At 43.8% G+C, this 18,268-nt stretch overlaps 1 protein-coding gene across 5 annotated transcripts in view; it reads right to left on the reverse strand.

Moving 5' to 3' along the window:
• Positions 1-18,268, reverse strand: part of LOC125430957 (amyloid beta precursor protein) — a 178,678-nt gene that overhangs the window by 13,636 nt on the left and 146,774 nt on the right. For 3 of the 5 annotated variants that reach the window (XM_048493360.1, XM_048493359.1, XM_048493357.1), the window contains 4 exons: positions 12,648-12,776; positions 10,855-10,954; positions 9,099-9,317; positions 3,991-4,044 (listed from right to left, as the gene is read on the reverse strand). In XM_048493360.1, the coding sequence (XP_048349317.1) occupies positions 3,991-4,044; positions 9,099-9,317; positions 10,855-10,954; positions 12,648-12,776 (502 nt within the window). The remainder of the gene's footprint in view (positions 1-3,990; positions 4,045-9,098; positions 9,318-10,854; positions 10,955-12,647; positions 12,777-18,268) is intronic. The other 2 variants (XM_048493358.1, XM_048493361.1) reach the window with 1 other exon arrangement.

Here is an 18,268-nt window from a genome sequence, read left to right on the forward strand (position 1 = left end):
AAATTATAATACATAAAATTGTAATAAATCATGTGCAAATACATATAAAATGTATAAAGATGGTGTTTGGTCTAAGGCCGTTTCCGCACAGGCCAACAAAGCTGGTAAAAGGACGGTAAAAACAGTGTTATAGGCTGGGAGTTTGCACAGGCGTCGCAGCAGAAACGACGCTGCAGTGATGCAGAAACACTCCAGCGGCCCCACAATGGTTTATTCAGAAGTCGCTCACCGAGCGTGTCTTTTCAACAATGCTGCTCCACAGTCAGCATCATCTCAAGAAGCCGCCAGAAACTGGTGCCACAGAGCCCACCCCTCCGATGGCGCCCAACACTGGCAGCGGCCATGATGGGGAGGGAGAACCCTCCTGGTGGCCAAGGCAGTGAGGTCAGCCACTGTATGTTTTGGCGCAATGCTGAGGCCATCCACCTCCACTGGCAGCTGCCACATGAGCCTGCCGGCGAAGGGTCCATATCCTTGTTTGTGGGAGTATGACAGCGTCACCATGTGGCTACACACACCTCTCACACTGGTGACCTGTGGCTCAGGTGGCAACATGCCTCTATGGCAGCTGGGATGGAGCCTCCTCTACGTGGATTGGCCACTGTCCACCCATAGGAAGTGCACTGGTCCAGGAAGGCGGTACCAGCAGTGGGCCCAGGGGCGGTCAACTGTCAACCCCAACTCCAGCCACCAAGGACGACCCTGCGAGTGGGAGGAGTGGTCAAGGGGGAGGGACGACAGGACGAAGGGGAATTGCAGAGATCCGTGGGACATCAGTGGCGGCAGTGAGACAGGTGTGCAACAAAACTGGCAGGTTGATTGGGGGCCCATGTGGCCATACAGAGGACCCAGCCCTCCCAATGGCCACACCAGCCCCAGTTGCGGGAGAGGCACCAGAGCGAGGTGTCGCCTGGAGTGACAGGGAGATCAGGGATCTGTTGGACATCTGGGGTGAGCCAGGTGTCCAGGAGATGCTGGGTAGAGGGTGGCGCAACAATGATGTATTTAATTTAATTTAATTTCATTTATTAGATTTGTATACCACCCTCCCCCGAGGATGGTTCAGTGGATGAGGGCTCGGGGCCACCAATGCACAGCCGTCGAATGCTGCACCAAAACCAAAGCCATGAGGCATGAGTTTGAACATGTCCAACAGCATAACAGAGTCACAGGTAATGCGAGAACCACCTGCCCCTACTACGAGGAGCTGGAGCACATACTCGCAACGGATGAGAACATTCAGCCAGACCGTGTGGCCAGATGCTACTACTCCCAGTGGCATGGCCCGCCAGACAGGTGACTAGCCAGCCGGCCACCCCCTCGGTCCTGCAGGACAGTTCCTAGGTGAGCAAATCATATGCAAGGTCTGCATGGGTGCCCAGCAGCCTCTCAGAGTCAGATGAGGAGGGAAAGGGAACCCACAGTGATGCCAGGCTGTAATGGCCAGTGAGTTCATCCGGCCAGTTGTCTGCACATTCAGGCTGGGTGAGTGGGTGATTGGCTGGCGGATGCCCCCTTCAGCGGCAGCGGCATGCCCCCCTGGCTGGTCTTGGTGCCTGGCTGCAAAACAGGATCCCTGCCAGGGCATCTCTGACAGCCTGCCCCTCCCACCGATGGGTGTCATCTCAGGGGGTTGTAGGTTCCCTTTCCCTCCTCACCTTTCCCTCAGCCAGGGGGATGATGCATCTGCATCCTCCCCCTCAGTCCCCCTCCGCAGGCGCGGACCCACGTGGAGACACCAGCGGTGGAGCAGCATGGCCACACCTCTCGCAGATGTTGTGCAGTACCACGCATGCCGCCATGATTGTGGTAGCATTGTCAGGCCATACCCACAGACAGGACAGGAGGCATCTCCACTTCGCCTTCAGGCGTGCTCCACCACATTCCTTACGCGGGACAGGTATCAGTTGAAGTAGATCTGCTGCGCATCGGTGGGGGCCTGGTACAGGGTGACCAGCCACTTGCACTTGGGGAAGACGACATCTGCCAGTACCACGGGTGGGATGATGATGCCATCGATGGTCAGTGTGGGGCAATGGGGAAGGTAGATGACCATGTCCATGGTTTGGCAGAAGTGTGATTCCAGGAACATGAAGGCATCGTTGTTGCAGCCACAGTAGCCCATCTCGGCATTAATGAACATCTCCGTGTGGTTGCAGGTCCCCAATATCACCGTGGAGGAAACATTCTTGCTGTTGATGTGCTGGTCTGGGGCAACACCAGGGTGCCAGATCTGGGTATGGCAGCCGTCGATGGCTCCCATGCAATGCTGGAATCTGAGGCTAGCAAAGCCACCCATCATGTACATGGGCGGGGAGGGCAGGGAGACAGAGGTAAGTGACGGGTCCCTTGTAGGCATGTCCCACGGCCCCTCCCACCCTGCCAGTGCACCTCTTGGGATCTGTGCAGATCCAGGTGCGTGGACATGGCACGCAAATCTGAGAATCCACTCACCTCCTCTAGCTGTCTGCTGAAACGGACCTCCATGCCAAACATGGCGACTTCAATGGCCATGCAGAACTCCAGAATGCATTCTGCTACAGTGGCCAGACCGACACAGAACTGTTGGCCAACCTCCAAGTAACTGTTGACGCTTGCCAGGTACCACAGGGCCACGGCCACCTGCTTCTCAACCAAAATGGCAGGGCGCATGTTGGTGTCTTGTCGTTCTAGGTGCGGGCACGGTGTGTGTGAGGTACATTATTGTGGCCTTCTTCATCCTGAAATTGGCCATCTGCTCCTCATCGGCCCAGACAGTCATCACTAAGTCCTCCCACCTTGCTCTTCGGAGCCATCCAGTAGTGGGGTGTGCAAAGGGCACATGCAAGGGCAAACCAGCGTTGTATTGTGCACTTGTGGGGCCTCCGACCACAGACCGGGAGCGGCTGGTCAATGCCACCTCAGCTGGCAGGTTGATGCCACCTCAGCTGCTCCAGTGGCCGGCCGCTTTCTCTCATATGGGTGTCAGTCGCCACCTGTGCTTCACCCCACAGCCAGGTACCTGGGACCACTGCCTGGTCAACCACCTCTGTTGGGTCCATAGCTCACCTCTGCAGAATGCGCCTGTGGGCCACAGCATCTGTTGCCGCTGGCTGGACAACCAAGGGTGGCCTACAGTGGCATGGGGAAACGTTGTCAGGGAGGTGGGGGGACGAAGGTCAATCAGAACAGGGCCAGGACCTCAACCAACCATGGCGCCAAACGCCAGTCATGTCTCACTACATTGGCTGCATTGCCGCGCAGGTGCAACGGAATTACAAATGGACGCCACTTCCGAAGTGATGCCGTGTGAACCGCCACCAGTTCTGTCAATGTACTACCTGTCTATGGAGCGGCTGTCCAAGCAAATGTGCTGTTGCTGCAGCGCTGCCAATAGTGCTGTAATTGCCTGTGCGAAACAACCTCTCTAAGAATGGAATTACTTAGAAAATTCCCAACACAATATCCTAAAACAAATTCAGTATAACTGATCAAGGGAAGGGAAAGAAAGGGAGGCCAGCCAAGAAAGGAGTTATTCTGAACATGTTAGATTGAGACATTATGAGTTCTTGTCATTCTAGTCTTGGACAGTTTACAATAATGGTTTTATACAGAAGAATCTATTTAGAGAAGGTGCATAAATTGTAGCTTGGAAGCTACAGGAAACTCTGGAGTTCTGACTCTTAAAAGCTTCTACTCCAAAATGCTTTAAAAGCCTTCTGGTGAATTTGCATACCCTCTCCAGGGAAAAAATCCCAAATAATTCAGCCATTTCATTTTTAACTTTGGCATGTTCTTGTATAGACACTTCTTTCATGGGTCAGATAAAAAAACATTTCAGAATGATGATTTTGTTGAAGTACGTACAGTGACTGTTTAATTATGTCTGTGAGAAATATACAATAGCTCAGCAGAGGAATATAACAAAGAAAAGGCAATTCATTCAGCTCAAGCCAGTCACAGACAAGCAGCCCAAATACAGGTTAGGTAAAAGCCATGCAAATTCGATACCTGGTCGTGTGGTGAGTCCTCTGTCTGCAGCTGGTCGGGCATCAACTGGCTCAACTGGGTATGTGCAGCCAAAGAAACAAATGAAAAGGAAAAAAGAGCAAATAAAAAAATAAACAAAAGCTTCAAAATTAAGTTGCCAATGGTTTTGGTCAGGACAGTGCAGGAAAGATATCTGCCATAAACAAAGTTATAAAAGCAATAGCTGGAAGAGATCAGCTTTACGTTAATACTGGAAACAACAGGAAAGGCACAGGAACAATTGCAAACCAAATATAAAAATACAACTGATGCACTTCTGGTTACTTTACATGTTATCAAGACCCAAGTACAGAAAGATCCCCAGCTGGGTGAGCGAGACTTTCTTCAGGGCTTGTTTGAGAATATCTTCTGCCTTTGACTTGGAACCAACATAAATAACATCACTCATTTTATTAATAATTGTGGCTTCCTTGAAGGAAGAAGGGGTTTGCCTTTGTGCCATCTCTTCAGTCCTCTTTTAAGACCTGCAAGCAGAACCTTATAATCTCCTTGAAACAATTTTGTAGCGGTCAGGCTTATCAGAGAACTTTAGGGGGAATCTGATGGCTAGTTGTTTATCTTCCCTGATGTACAAAATAAAAAGTACTTTTAAAATGATACAACCCAAAAGCTCTTGGGTATGAAGCTATAGAATCATTTGGATAGACAGCTGTAGTTTGTCATTTTGTGAACAAGCTCAAGACTTGCATATTATCTCACTAATTTATTATCTTATCTGGACTGCCATCTAAGAGACTGGAAATAAGTATTGCATGTTTTAATATTTAAGTTTACCTCAGACCAATGAAGTGAGTGTGGTTGCTTGGTGTGAGTAAAATACTTGCCATTTGCTTAAGTAAAACACCAAACCAAGACCAACTGTACCACTGGAGATGTCAGAACTCTCTTGCTACAAAATTCTATATGTGTGTTCCCCCTCTCATCTTCTCCCATAACACTGCTGATTTGGGTGATCTGAAATTAAATTCTTTGCTTAAATTCCCAACAGGACATATGCAACAATATACTCTTACTGGCTATGTTCATCTATAGCAGCAGTCCCATGATCTCAGCCCCGCCAGTTTTGGCAGGAAAAGTTAATCTTGTCTCAATAATTTTTGCTGAAGGCCAGATAGGAACTGAAAAATTGGCATTACCAGGAACCCTGGTAAATTTTGCTAGTAGACTGCATTCAGTAAGATTGATAAATGGGTACATCGATTTAGAACCATTATCACAATGGGGAGACCAATTGTGCAAAACCTTTTCTTTAGCATGGTCCAATTTCCCCTCTAAAATTGTTTCCAGATTGTTGGGGTTTTTTTGCCTTTTCTTACCCTCAAACTTTCCACACTTCCTGACTGCAGGAAAGTCCACTCTTATTTTCCATGCTTGAGGTCCTATATGTTAGCTTTGACACAACCACCTGTGACCTCCTCTGGCGCCATTCTCTATATTGAAGAGGTGATGTTTTTCTTGACACCCTCCCCCCCGACCCCGGCATTTTTAGGTTCTTGTGATTTGTATTCTGATGTATGGGTTTATCAATTCTGATGTATTTTTTCTATGGTTTTAAGTTGTAAACTGCCCAAAGCCCTTCGGGGGTGGATGGTATAACAGATATGATGAATGAATGAATGAATGAATGAATGAATGAATGAATGAATGAATGAATGAATGAATGAATGAATGAATGGAGGTAATCTGCACTTCTATGACACTAAAGAGCTGTGTACCAAGGAGGTGATTCATAACAACTTTCCTCTGCCTAACCAGCAAGAAGCATCCTTTATAGCTGTTATGTCTGCACAGAGTGAAAACTCATCAATGACCTTGTAGGGCAGTAAAGTTTGGTACCAAACTTCCGGGGTGGATAGCATCAACACAATTTACATACAGTTAACAAAAAGCAAGGATATATCTTTATGATAAAGGGCTGGAGTTCAGTGATTAGAGAAAACTATTTACAGGAAGAGTTCCAGATTTACTCCCTAACATTTCTAGTTCAAAGAACCTCAGATAGCAGGTATCAAGAAAGACCACTTTTTGCCAGATACTCTTGAGAGCCATTGCCAGCCCAAAACAAACAAAACAGAGCTAGACAGGCTATAATAGTCTAGCTCAATTTAAGGGAACTTCACATCTTCAGTAAATTCCCTTCGGGGATCGGGCGGTATATAAATTGAAAAAATAAATAAAAAATAAATAAATAAAAATAAATACTGACAGCTAGGTCTTATAGATGCACAAATGCATCAAAATAAACTAAAAGAGTTGTTTTGTTACTGCGCCTTATGGTGAGGACTTTTCATGCTGAAGCAGAAAGCACTGCATCCAATAAGACCATGTAGTAAAATAGTTTTAACATGTCACTGCAGGAATCAAAAATATGTAAAGTATGTTAAAGTTTTTATTAGCAGATCACACTGAAAGTCAATACGGATGCTACATAAAGTCAAACTCAGGTTGTCTAGAGCAAGTAGAAGAGAGCAGCTGCTAAGAGTGGTTCCATGACAACTGAAATTAGATGAGAGTTGTGTTTGCAAGTATCTTCTTGCACTCACACTTTATATGTATATGTGTAGTTTTCAATCATCTTGTGTGTACGCCTAAAAATGCAAGACGCCAAGTTTATTTAATATTTATTTAAGCAGTACAAACACCCTTGTATTGCACAAAATAGCCAAAATGATTTTTTTGTCCAAAAGATGGAAGGATAACGCTGGACTCTGATAAGGGATAGCCAAAGACACAAAATGGTAAAATATGACAAAATGTTCAGAGAAGACTACTTTAAAAAATGTTTCAGCATACCTTAAATACTCCTTAGAGAAAAAGATAGAGGAATCTATTTTCCTTCTTTAGCTGTTCTGGACCAGGGGTCAGCAACCTTTACCACCCAAAAAGCCATTTGGACCCGTTTTCCACGGCCCCGAAGATCTACTGAGCCAGAGAGGCGGCTCCGCATAAAGCCGCCTCTGGTTCGGCCCCTCCACTCACCTTTCCTTCCAGCGCTGGGAGGTGGAGGCGCCAGGCAGGGAAGCCCCCTCTGCCCGACGGAGCAGGCAGCCACCTGCTCCATGGGGCAGAGAGGAAATGGTGGCTGCAACCTCCCGGTGCCGCTGCCTTTCGCACTGTGGGAGGCAGCGGCGCCAGGCAGGGAAACCCCCTCTACCCGACGGAGCAGGCAGCCATCTGCTCCGTAGGGCAGAGAGGGGATGGAGGCTGCAGGGATGGCAGAGGGGGGGATGGTAGCTGCTCTGGAGGGACATGCCCATGCTACCCTCCAACCTCCAGGGGTCGGAGGGCAGCGTGGGTGTGTCCCTCCAGCCCTTCAGAGTAGCGCTGGAAGAAGAGGTGAGTAGAAGGGATGCGAAAAGCGGAACACTCACACATCGAGCCGCCTCCGGTTCGACCCTTCCACTCACCTTTCCTTCCAGCACTGCTCTGGAGGGCTGGAGGGACTCGCCCATGCTAACCTCCGACCTCCAGGCCACGCGGAGCTGCAGTATAAGGCTGAAAGAGCAGCATGTGGCTCCGGAGCCGCGAATTGCAGACCCCTGTTCCAGACACATGCAGTAACACATCTGGTCCAAGCCTTTGCAAGTATTGACTGTAAGTTTTATCGTTAGAGTACAACTTTCATGATATCAAATGATATTAAAATTCTATTAATTTTACTGGTTTCTATAAAGAGAATGTTTAAGCTCTTCATGCTATTTGTTATTTGAAAACAGAATATAATTCCTAATAATATTAAGAGGACTTGAATTCTTTAACACACTGTATACATTTTTAAGAACTCCAAGTTGTTTTTACTGGACCAATTTAATTGTCCCAGTAACGGAGATCGATAACTAAGTACAGCCAGCCATATGTACTAGCAAATTTTACAGCTGGAACAGAGACATTAAAAATTAACATAATTTTCCCATTAAAAGTGAACAACTTCTTTATGATAGATTTATTGTTTGGTTTTAGAGAATTCTATGAAGTAAGGCAAAGGGTTTTTTTTTGTCTTTTTAAAGAAAATACTGGTATACAGGAGAAGAAGAATTAGGATTTATACCTTGCTTTTCTCAAAATGGCTTGGAAACTCCTTCCCTACCTCTCCTCACAACAGACACCCTGTGAAGTAGGTAGGGCTGAGACGGTCTGAAGAGAACTGTGACTACTCCAAGGTCACCCAGCAGGCTTCATGTGAAGGAAACCACCCAAGTTCACCAGATCAGAGTCCATGACTCTTACCCACTACACCATGTTGGCTCTTGAAAGCTTGCATCGAAATCAAATCAGATCTGTAGGTTTGACATCCTGAAGTTTATCAATTTAGATCTATTTGTTTGAAACAAACACTTCCAGTGTGGTAAGTCCAAAGACAGCCAAAAATATTTACTTCAAATAGTTTGTCTCACAGATGTTCAAATCACTTATCTCCCCAATGATCAAAGATGATTAACTGCAGCAATTTTGAAATGTCAGCAGTATATTCAGATTTGTCCATATTTATATTCACTTTCAAATGAACTCCAAGGTAGTAAAACTTTTTCATTAACCACTTCAGGCACCTATTTTAATTAGCAACAGATTGATTGATTGATTGATTGATTACCCTTCCCCATGGCGGGCTCATAGATTAAAACATAGATTAAAACATAGTGGTGGTAAAACCAACTAATTGAAGGGGACGGGAAAAAATAAGTGAAAGGAGGAAGGAAAAGGGCAAGGAAGGAGGATAGGGAAAAGGACAGTGAGGCCAGCTTTGTATAGTTGGCTATAATTCTGACAATTTATTTGTTTTTTTAGTGGGGTCGGACACCTCGCTGAAATTTTGACTGCTTTTCTTTTAAGGACGGCATCCTGTGCACCAATATCTGTAATCATACAACAGTTTCTGTTTTACTGAAGACTGGCGAGGTGAGCCGTATTAGTCAAAAAGATCAAGAATTTGATCATGTTGATCCGTATTAGTCAAAAAGATCATGTTGAGTCGTATTAGTCAAAAAGATCAAGAATTTCTTATATTCAATCTGTTCACAGAATCACTATATTTACACAAGCAAAAACCTTCTCCAGTCATTTTGCATTACCTTCATTTTCAGTATTGGCTGGGACAGAATCAACTGCAAAGGGATGCCAAGGCTGAAGGTCTAGACCAAATTCCCCATCAACTGGAAGGAGTTCAACTGTTGTTTTAGTTTCTGTCAATGAAGGCATCAGGGCATCATTTCCGTAGCTAATCCTAGGCTCACTGATCATATTTGCCAAAACATCGTCAGAGTAGTTTTGCTCTCTCTGAAGCAGCTCATCTAAAAAAAAAAAAAACAGCAAAGAAACATGTCAGGCTACTACTACACAATTCCCTAAGAATTGATGATGAAAGCTGCACTTGAAGAGAGCACACAAAAGTGGTTTGTGACTGGTTTTATACGACTAAGAGACAGACTACTAAGCATACACAATTATGGGGGGGGGGGCACAATAGCAGGATTGTTGGAAGCTTGTAAGACTTTGTTGGGATTATACTTCCCGTTCTTTGTCAAGAATGGGCATGATACAAGTCAAAACAAACAAGCAAATGTTTAAAATTTTGCTTCAAATATTTGTTATAAAAAGCAAGAATCACAGATGTACTTTCTAGCTTCTAGCTACTATTTTAATTCATTCTTCTGCACATTCAGAGATGTCTGCAAGAATTTATTTACAGCGAATTTTATATACAGGATAAGTATCTGTAAACAACCTGCATAGACTGCCAGCTATAAGCATTACTCATTACAAACAATAGCATGTTCTGCCTTAATGCAGCACTGTAATGTACTGGCAGCACTGAAAAAGGCAGACAGACCCTCCTAGGTAATTCTTCAAATATGAATGCTATAATGTTATAGCACCAGAGCAATCCAGTGTATCCAAATTCTGTAGCAATTCAGTGCTATGTCATTAGCATTTCGATGCACATGATAGCCGCGTTGCTATGGTGCTACAGCACTAATCTTAGAGCATCTACAGACAAACAAAAAGCTGGGGGGGAAAGTGTGCTGCTAAAAAAGCTGAGGGGAGAATATGGCACAGTTTGAAGTAGCCACAGCGCTTCAGAATGCTTTAAAGATTGTTTACAGATGGATTGAAATGAGCTGTATGAAACAGCCATCCCTTTATCACTTTACGTGGAATAGGACCAACAATGGATGACATCTGGTTTACCAACAGTGGATGACCAACAATGGATGTCATCAAAAAGGGGCAAAAACCCTGCTAAAAATTCTGGGGACTACAAAGAGAACTTCTCATAACTCAAGTTAAACCTCCCAGTTCAAGAGAAAACTGGCCCACTGGACTTTAGACTGAGGGCCTGTGAGAAGAGGCTTAAGTCAATATATACACTGCTTTTTCATTTACTCAGAAATTCTAAAACTAATGCTCTTACTAAATGAGAATTCCCTTGTTTACCAGTTTTAAAAATAGACATAAAACACAAAAATTCCCTTCTCCACCAGTTGCATAAATAGGATGAAAAGGAATGAACAGAAGACTATTTTTAAAAAGAGAGAGAAAAAGACAAACAAGAAAAGGGAAAATGAACAAAATCACATTAACACTCTCATCTTTGCCCAAACTGTGACAGATTTGCCAATAACATATTGTAGTATTTCCTCATCGCAAACATTTTATTAACTCTTCTTCCTCTCCCAGCACATTATCTTTTAAAAGGTTATTTCTAGTCTTATTTATCAGCAGCCTGTTTAATATCAACAATCCAAATATGTTTTAATTCATCCACCCTTTCCTGATGTGAAAACTGACATCTCTCCCTCAAACTCCCTGCAAAGTATATCAACTTACCAACATCATCTTGGATCTCTTCAGCAACTGCTGGCACTTTGTAGAGGAGAGAAAGAGACTGATTCATACGCTCATATATCACACGTAGGTGTGTCATAACCTAAAGACATGAAAAATCAGTTTGCAATGGTGATCTCTAATGCATCAAGGAAAATGTGATGAAGGATATAACTTTAAATACACTTTAAAGCAAGACAATTTGCACCCCCTGTCAACCTTATTGATTTGCAGCTGAGAACCCATTAAAAAGTCACAAGGCAATTCAGTTCTGTCACCCATGCACTGAAAGTGTAAGGTTTTGTGGCAGGTAACTTCAATGTGATTCATTGTAGATTCATTGCCGATGGTAACATCTATGTCAAGGAGGATTAACTCACATTAAACAACTAATGTCAGTGTGAAGCACAAGATTGTCAACAGACAATGTAGAATTTCTAACTCATGTTTGGTAGGAAAAAAATCCCTTGCATATGACCTAGATGTTCCTTCCTTTCTGTAGAGAATAGCAGAAAAACAAGTGTTATATTTAGACTACGAGCAAAGCCCATTGCAGGGGAGAGACAATGAGCCCTAGCAACGGGCATAAGAGAAAGCTTTACTGGGGCTATAGCGCCCCCCTCTTGCTCCCGGCACAATGCTTACCATCTACCTGGATCTGTGGGAGAGATTGGACAGGTGTGGTTTGGGGGTAGATGGGAGGGTGAGGATAGGGGGATGTTGGAGAGGAGTGGCTTGGGATGAGGGAATGGTGGCAAGGTGAGACTTAGGGTAGGGAGAGATGCAGGGAGAGATGCTTCCTCTTCTACTCACTGTTAGGGCCCACTGCACCTCTTCCACAATGGGCTTTGCTGCTAGTATCCTATAAAATATAGAATGTCTGAAAACCACTAACTACTGACCTACGTATATTGATACTTTTGGTGCTAGAAGAAACTCACTATGTAAGCAGTAGAATTCTGGGAGTAACTGAAATTTAGTCTAGTGCATGGCAAAAAATGTAACTGTTGCACAAAATCTGAACTAAAAACATAATAGCAATTGTTACAGTATACATCACAATACCATGTCAATTGGAAGTGATGGTAGAAATCAACAGCAGATAATATATTCTGAGCCTTCATGTTTTCTGTGAACCATTTACTTTTTTCAAGAGCCTTAGGAGCACCCAGCCACAAAATGATAGTTTGGTGGATGGAGCCAGTCACAAAAATGGCACTTGCACAAAAAATTATAACAGTTCAGAGCAAGTCTACAGCACTTGTCTGGGGAAACTTTCCTTCACTGTTTCCCCAAAGCAAACCCAAAACCTGTCCTGTAGGGGAAAGCTAGTATCCTCTATGTTCTGCCTGGAAGAAGCAACCAGCAAATATGATGCTGTGGGAAAAGTCAATTGCATGCTCCTGTATCATCCAGAGAAATGATGTATACATGAAGGAGGGGGTGGGGATGGGGAGAGATAGATGGGGAAAAGTGATGGTGCTATCATTTTCCCAACCAGAGAAAAGGCACGTGTGTTTATGTGTGCCTTCTTCTCCCCTAGCACAAAATAAAAAAAGGAGAGGAGCTGCTAGTGAAGCTTTAAGAGAAAAAAGTGATCACAGCACTGGCCAGCCTTTTGCCTTTGTGCTTTCAGTGTTCTAGAAAACTCAAGCATAAGTAAACAAAAATTTTTTTAAGAAAAAACTTTTCTACCTGAATTACAAAACAAACAGTAACAAAGATTTACTTGCTGCAATAATTAGCATTCATTCAATATTAAAAGCAAAGGCTCATTTTTTAAATGAATATTTTACCTGAGATCTAATTTGGGCAGCTTTCTTTGGATCTACCATCCGGACATGCTCGAAGTGTTTGATCGTGTGCTGCCTGTCTTTTTGCTCAGCACGAACATATTTCTTCAGCATGTTAAACACATGCCGAGGCTGAAAAGCGGGAGAAAAAAATATTCTACGTCTATAATTCAGAGAGTTCATAGCACAATGTCATAGACTGTCATGGTTATAGAGATACCTGCATATCCTGCTTGCTGCTTGTAGTGTTCAGAACTAAGATTTTTACTATCAGGAATACAGTTTATCAAAGCACAGCCACAGTGAGTTTTTAAAATGGTTTAAGGAAAGAAGAGTGTGAATTTATTACCCTGTAGATTTATGTCCATTTCTTCAGCAGCCTTTCTTTTTAGAGGAAAAAGGTGCTTAAAATGGATCACAAACCAGAAAGATATTACCAGTTCAAGAACCAGGCTTAATGGTAGAGTATTTGGTCTACATATAGCAAGTCTTAGCATCTTAGCAACAGGTAGTAGGGCAAAGAATCTTTGGCCACAGAAAACTGGAGCTGAGAGAAAGAGCAAACCAACCCGTAGTCTGTCTACAGAAATGGGGGTAAGTGGCAGTGAGATAAGTGACAGAGAATACACTCTTTATGCAGAAAGTCCCAGGTTCAGTTCCTGTCACCTTCAATTTAAAGGTGGCAAGACTGAGATAGGCCTTTGTCCAAGAGTCTATCCAATGGTCTGACTTTGTATAAGGCTTCATGTGTTCCACCAGCTGTGATACTTAAGCACTGATACAGTGAAAAGCACTCTCAGTAAAATATATTGGAGAGAATGGAAAAAGCCACTGCAAGTAGGAAGAAGGGGCTGCCTAAACTACTAAAATTTCCAACCATTGAAAAGACGTCAAGATCTGACTATATTAATGGTCTTAAAATATGTTCCTGAAAGCACTCAGGATGTCTACCTGTTATCCTGAAAGTGGTAACAACTTCAAAAAAGTTGTATAAAATTCAGAAATGTAGTTAAATAAATAATATTAATTAAACTAGAGAAAATATTCAAAAAATCTTACTGAAGAAGAATCTAGTTGAAAATAATCATAAGGTAGTTTGCATAGTGTTTGGCATGGAATGAATGAGATTACCCTGGAGGATTTTCTGTTTGTTGTTTTTAACATTTTGCATGTTAATTCTCAATCAAACTCAAGGTGTTGAAGAAAAGAGATAATCAAGTGTGAAAGCTTCTTTGCATTTATAATTACTAAAATTACCACAGGTTGCTTTAAAGTCAACAAGCTATGCCCTGAATGGTATTCAACAGTCTCATGCATTATCTACTGGAATGGACCTTGATCTTTGCAGGCATAAAACTCACTAACCATAAGATTCATCAAACTGCTAACATATGTCAGGAAGGCATGTAACATCAAAGTCACATGACAAGGGATCTTTCATGAGCCAGCCTGTGGGTACCTACCAGGACACAGAGGACTCTGAGGCAGAACCTGAGGACACAGTGCAGCTAGAGTTGACTGCTCCTGAAGAAGACCAGGCAGCAGAGCCAATGCTCTTCCTGCCTGATGACAGAGCCCTTCCCTGCCTGATGACATACAGGTGGAGGAGCCTGCAGATCCTCCTAGGGAATCCAGTGATGAGCCAATTGTGCATAGGAGGCAGAAGCAGAGACTGCTACTGCAGAAGCAAAAAAGGAGTGTTCGTTTGGCAGCAAGATATAGGAGATTAGAAGTCTTGCAGAATCCCAGCCCCTTGAAAAAGGCTTGCTATATAAGCCTTGCTGCAAGCTTGCTTCTGCCTGGGTGCAACAAGTGTGTTACCTGTCGCCATTGTGTGCCTGGTTCTTCACTGATTCCCAGCCTGCTTCTCAGTTCTCCTGTGCTTTGACCTATTGGACTGTGAACTGACTATGCCTTGCCTGCCGCCTGCCTTGTCCCATTGGAGGTTATTTAAAACACAGCAATAAAAGCTCAGCTGGAATGTTCCACAGGTTAGGAAAGGCAGCACCCAGTCCAAAAGAAAGCCACCACGGTTAACAAAGGAGGTTGAGGAAATTATTAGAAAAAAGAAGATGCCTTTTAGAAAATGGAAGTCCAGCTCGACTGATGAAGAATACAAGAAGGAACACAAATGGTGGCAAAAAAGAAGCAAGTTAGCTGTAAGGGAGGCAAAAAGGGATTATGAGGAACGCATGGCTGCGAACATCAAGGCCAGCAACAAACTGTTCTTCAAGTACATCAAAAGTAGGAAGCCAGCTAGGGAAGCAGTAGGCCCATTAGATGAAGGAACAAAAGGGGTGCTAAAGGATGACAGGGAGATTGCAGAGAAGCTGAATTAATTCTTTGTATCTATCTTCACTCAAGAGAAGGTGAGGAAAATTCCTGCACCTGAACCAAGCTTCTTAGGAGGCGACTCCAAGGAACTAGCGAAGAAAGTGGTAGACAAGGAAGAAGTTCTGGCAGCCATTGATAAACTAAATGCTACCAAATCTCCTGGCCCAGATTGCATTCACCCAAGAGTTCTTAAAGAGCTCAAGCATGAAATTGCTGATCTTCTCACTTTAATATGCAACTTATCCCTGAAATCGGCCTCTGTCCCTGAAGACTGGAAGATGGCCAATGTCACACCAATCTTTAAGAAAGGACCTAGGGGGGACCCAGGAAATTACACGCCAGTTAGTTTGACATCTGTTCCTGGTAAATTAGTAGAATCTATAACTAAAGATAAAATTACAAAATATGTAAAAAAGCAAGACCTGCTGAGGAAGAGTCAGCATGGCTTTTGCAAAGGCAAGTCCTGCAAACTTCTGCAGAGGCAAGTCCTGCAAACTTACTACAGTTCTTTGAGGGAGTAAACAGGCATGTGGATAAGAGGGAACCAGTGGACATTGTCTACTTGGATTTCCAAAAGGCTTTTGACAAAGTTCCTCACCAGAGACTATTGAGAAAAATCAGCAATCAAGGAATAAGAGGGGAAGTCCTCCTATGGATTAAAAATTGGTTGAGAAACAGGAAGCAAAGAGTGGGTGTAAATGGGAAATTCTCACAATGGAGAGATGTAGGGAGTGGTGTCCCCCAAGGATCCGTTATGGGACCAGTGCTCTTTAACTTATTCATAAATGACCTGGAAGTAGGGGTGGGTAGCGTGGTGGCCAAGTTTGCAGATGATACCGAATTATGTAGGGTGGTGAGAACCACAAAGGATTGCGAAGAGCTCCAAGCGGACCTTGATAAATTAGGTGAGTGGGCTAAGAAATGGCAAATGCAGTTCAATGTAGATAAATGCAAAGTGATGGACATAGGGGCAAAAAATCCAAACTTCACATACACGCTACAGGGGTCAGTGCTATCAGTCACAGACCAGGAAAGGGATTTGGGCGTCTTAGTTGATAGTTCCATGGGAATGTCAACTCAATGCATGGCAGCTGTGAAAAAGGCAAACTCTATGCTGGGGATAATTAGGAAAGGAGTTGATAATAAAAATGCAAGGATTGTCATGCCCCTTATATAAAGCAGTGGTGCGACCGCACTTGGAGTACTGTGTTCAGTTCTGGTCGCCACATCTCAAAAAGGATATGAAAGAGAGATAGAAAAAAGTGCAGAGAAGAGACAACGAGGATGATTGAAGGATTGGAGCACCTTCCTTATGAGGAGAGGCTGCAGCGTTTGGGACTCTTTAGTTTGGAGAGGAGACGGCTGAGGGGGGATATGATTGAAGTCTATAAAATTATGCATGGGGTAGAAAATGTTGACAGAGAGAAATTTTTCTCTCTTTCTCACAATACCAAAACCAGGGGGGATACATTGAAAATGCTGGGGGGGAGGGGGAGAATTAGGACTAATAAAAGGAAACATTTCTTTACGCAACACGTGATTGGTGTTTGGAATATGCTGCCACAGGAGATGGTGATGGCCACTAACCTGGATAGCTTTAAAGGGGGCTTGGACAGATTTATGAAGGAGAAGTTGATGTATGGCTACCAATCTAGAGCCTCCTTGATCTGAGATTGCAAATGCCTTAGCAGACCAGGTGCTCGGGAGCAGCAGCAGCAGCAAGCCATTGCTTTCACATCCTGCATGTGAGCTCCAAAGGGCACCTGGTGAGCCACTGCGAGTAGCAGAGTGCTGGACTAGATGAACTCTGGTCTGATCCAGCAGGCTCTTTCTTATGTTCTAATATATTGCTAAAAATCTTCTAGGACAGACCTGGGCATTATACGGCCCGCGGGCCACATCCGGCCCACCGGATGACCCTGACTGGCCCCCCTGCCGTGCTGGGGAGCGAGGCGCCTTTGAAAGCCCCGCAGAAGCCGGTTGCCTTGGCTGCCGGTTTCTGCGGGGCTTTCAAAAGCGCCTCGCCCCCCTGCCTTTTGCCCCGGCCCTCCACAATATTTTCTGTTTCTTGTGCGGCCCCATGGAAAAAATAATTGCCCACCCCTGTTCTAGGATGACATCTAGAGAAATCATCCTCAGGTTTTGTTACTGCAACACTACTTAGAGAGCCAGCGTGGTATAGAAGTTAAGAGCAGCACACTCTAATCTGGAGAACTGGTTTGATTCCCCATTCCTCCACATGAAGCCTGATGAGTGACCTTGGGTCAGTCACAGTTCTCTCAGAACTCTTTCAGCCAATGTGGAGGGGGGCAGCAGCAAACCACATCTGACCATCTCTTGCTTTGAAATCCCTATGGGTTCACCAAAAGTCAGCTGTGACTTGATTGCGGACATAAACACACAATACTATTTTCAATTATGTTACTATTCTTTTTTAAAAAAATCCTTGTCACGGATATTAATTTATACATTAGATGTGTTTTATCAATATTGTTTGTTCTATTTTCACTTTGCAATCAATTAAGAAATTCTCTAATGGGTCTGCTATAGAACAGAAATTTAATAAATAAAATTATACTGCAATTGGCATTAATACCTGACACAGTCCCATCCTGACTGAAATCCATACCACTGGTGGAATGAGAACTATGTGGTTCATTGTGTTTGCTTGGTACTGAGATAAGAGAGCATGTGCATTTGCCTGTCAAAAGGCAACTCACTGCAGAACTAAGTAGATTAAGTTAATTCAAATGGTCCTGCCACTCAAGCCACTAACATCCTGTGGTTGGCTGTGTTTAGGACAAACCACTATGATGGGTGGATGTTTGAGAGGTTGTAATGCATTCTGGTGTGTTCCCTACATAGTCAATGCCTGGCCAAGGAGTATTTGTGTCTCATTTCTTCTCTGGATGCTGGTTATAGGATGCCAACTAGAGAGAAATTGTCTGGGGGGGGGGGAGGGGGGCTGTAAATCTATCACTCCCTGTGTTTGTAAGTAAGATTGTCATTGTCTGTTTCTCTAGCCAGTCCTAAGGACTGTGGTTTTGGACTTTCTGAGATTTGATTTCACCCTCAGACTATAGGTAATTTAGTGTATCATAAAGAATCTGGGGTTGGTCAAATACAGGGATAGACATGTCTTAATCTTTGCAAACTGATAGATACAGTACTTTAAGCAATTATTAAATAAATACAGTTAAGGAACAAATATTGGTTTTAACATTGAATATGGTGTTTACAAGCATTAAATGTTTTTTCCTGTTCAAGATACATGTGTACATTGGGTGGGA

The sequence above is a fragment of the Sphaerodactylus townsendi genome, linkage group LG04, assembly GCF_021028975.2.
Source record: "Sphaerodactylus townsendi isolate TG3544 linkage group LG04, MPM_Stown_v2.3, whole genome shotgun sequence".
NCBI classification, from domain to species: Eukaryota; Metazoa; Chordata; class Lepidosauria; order Squamata; family Sphaerodactylidae; genus Sphaerodactylus; species Sphaerodactylus townsendi.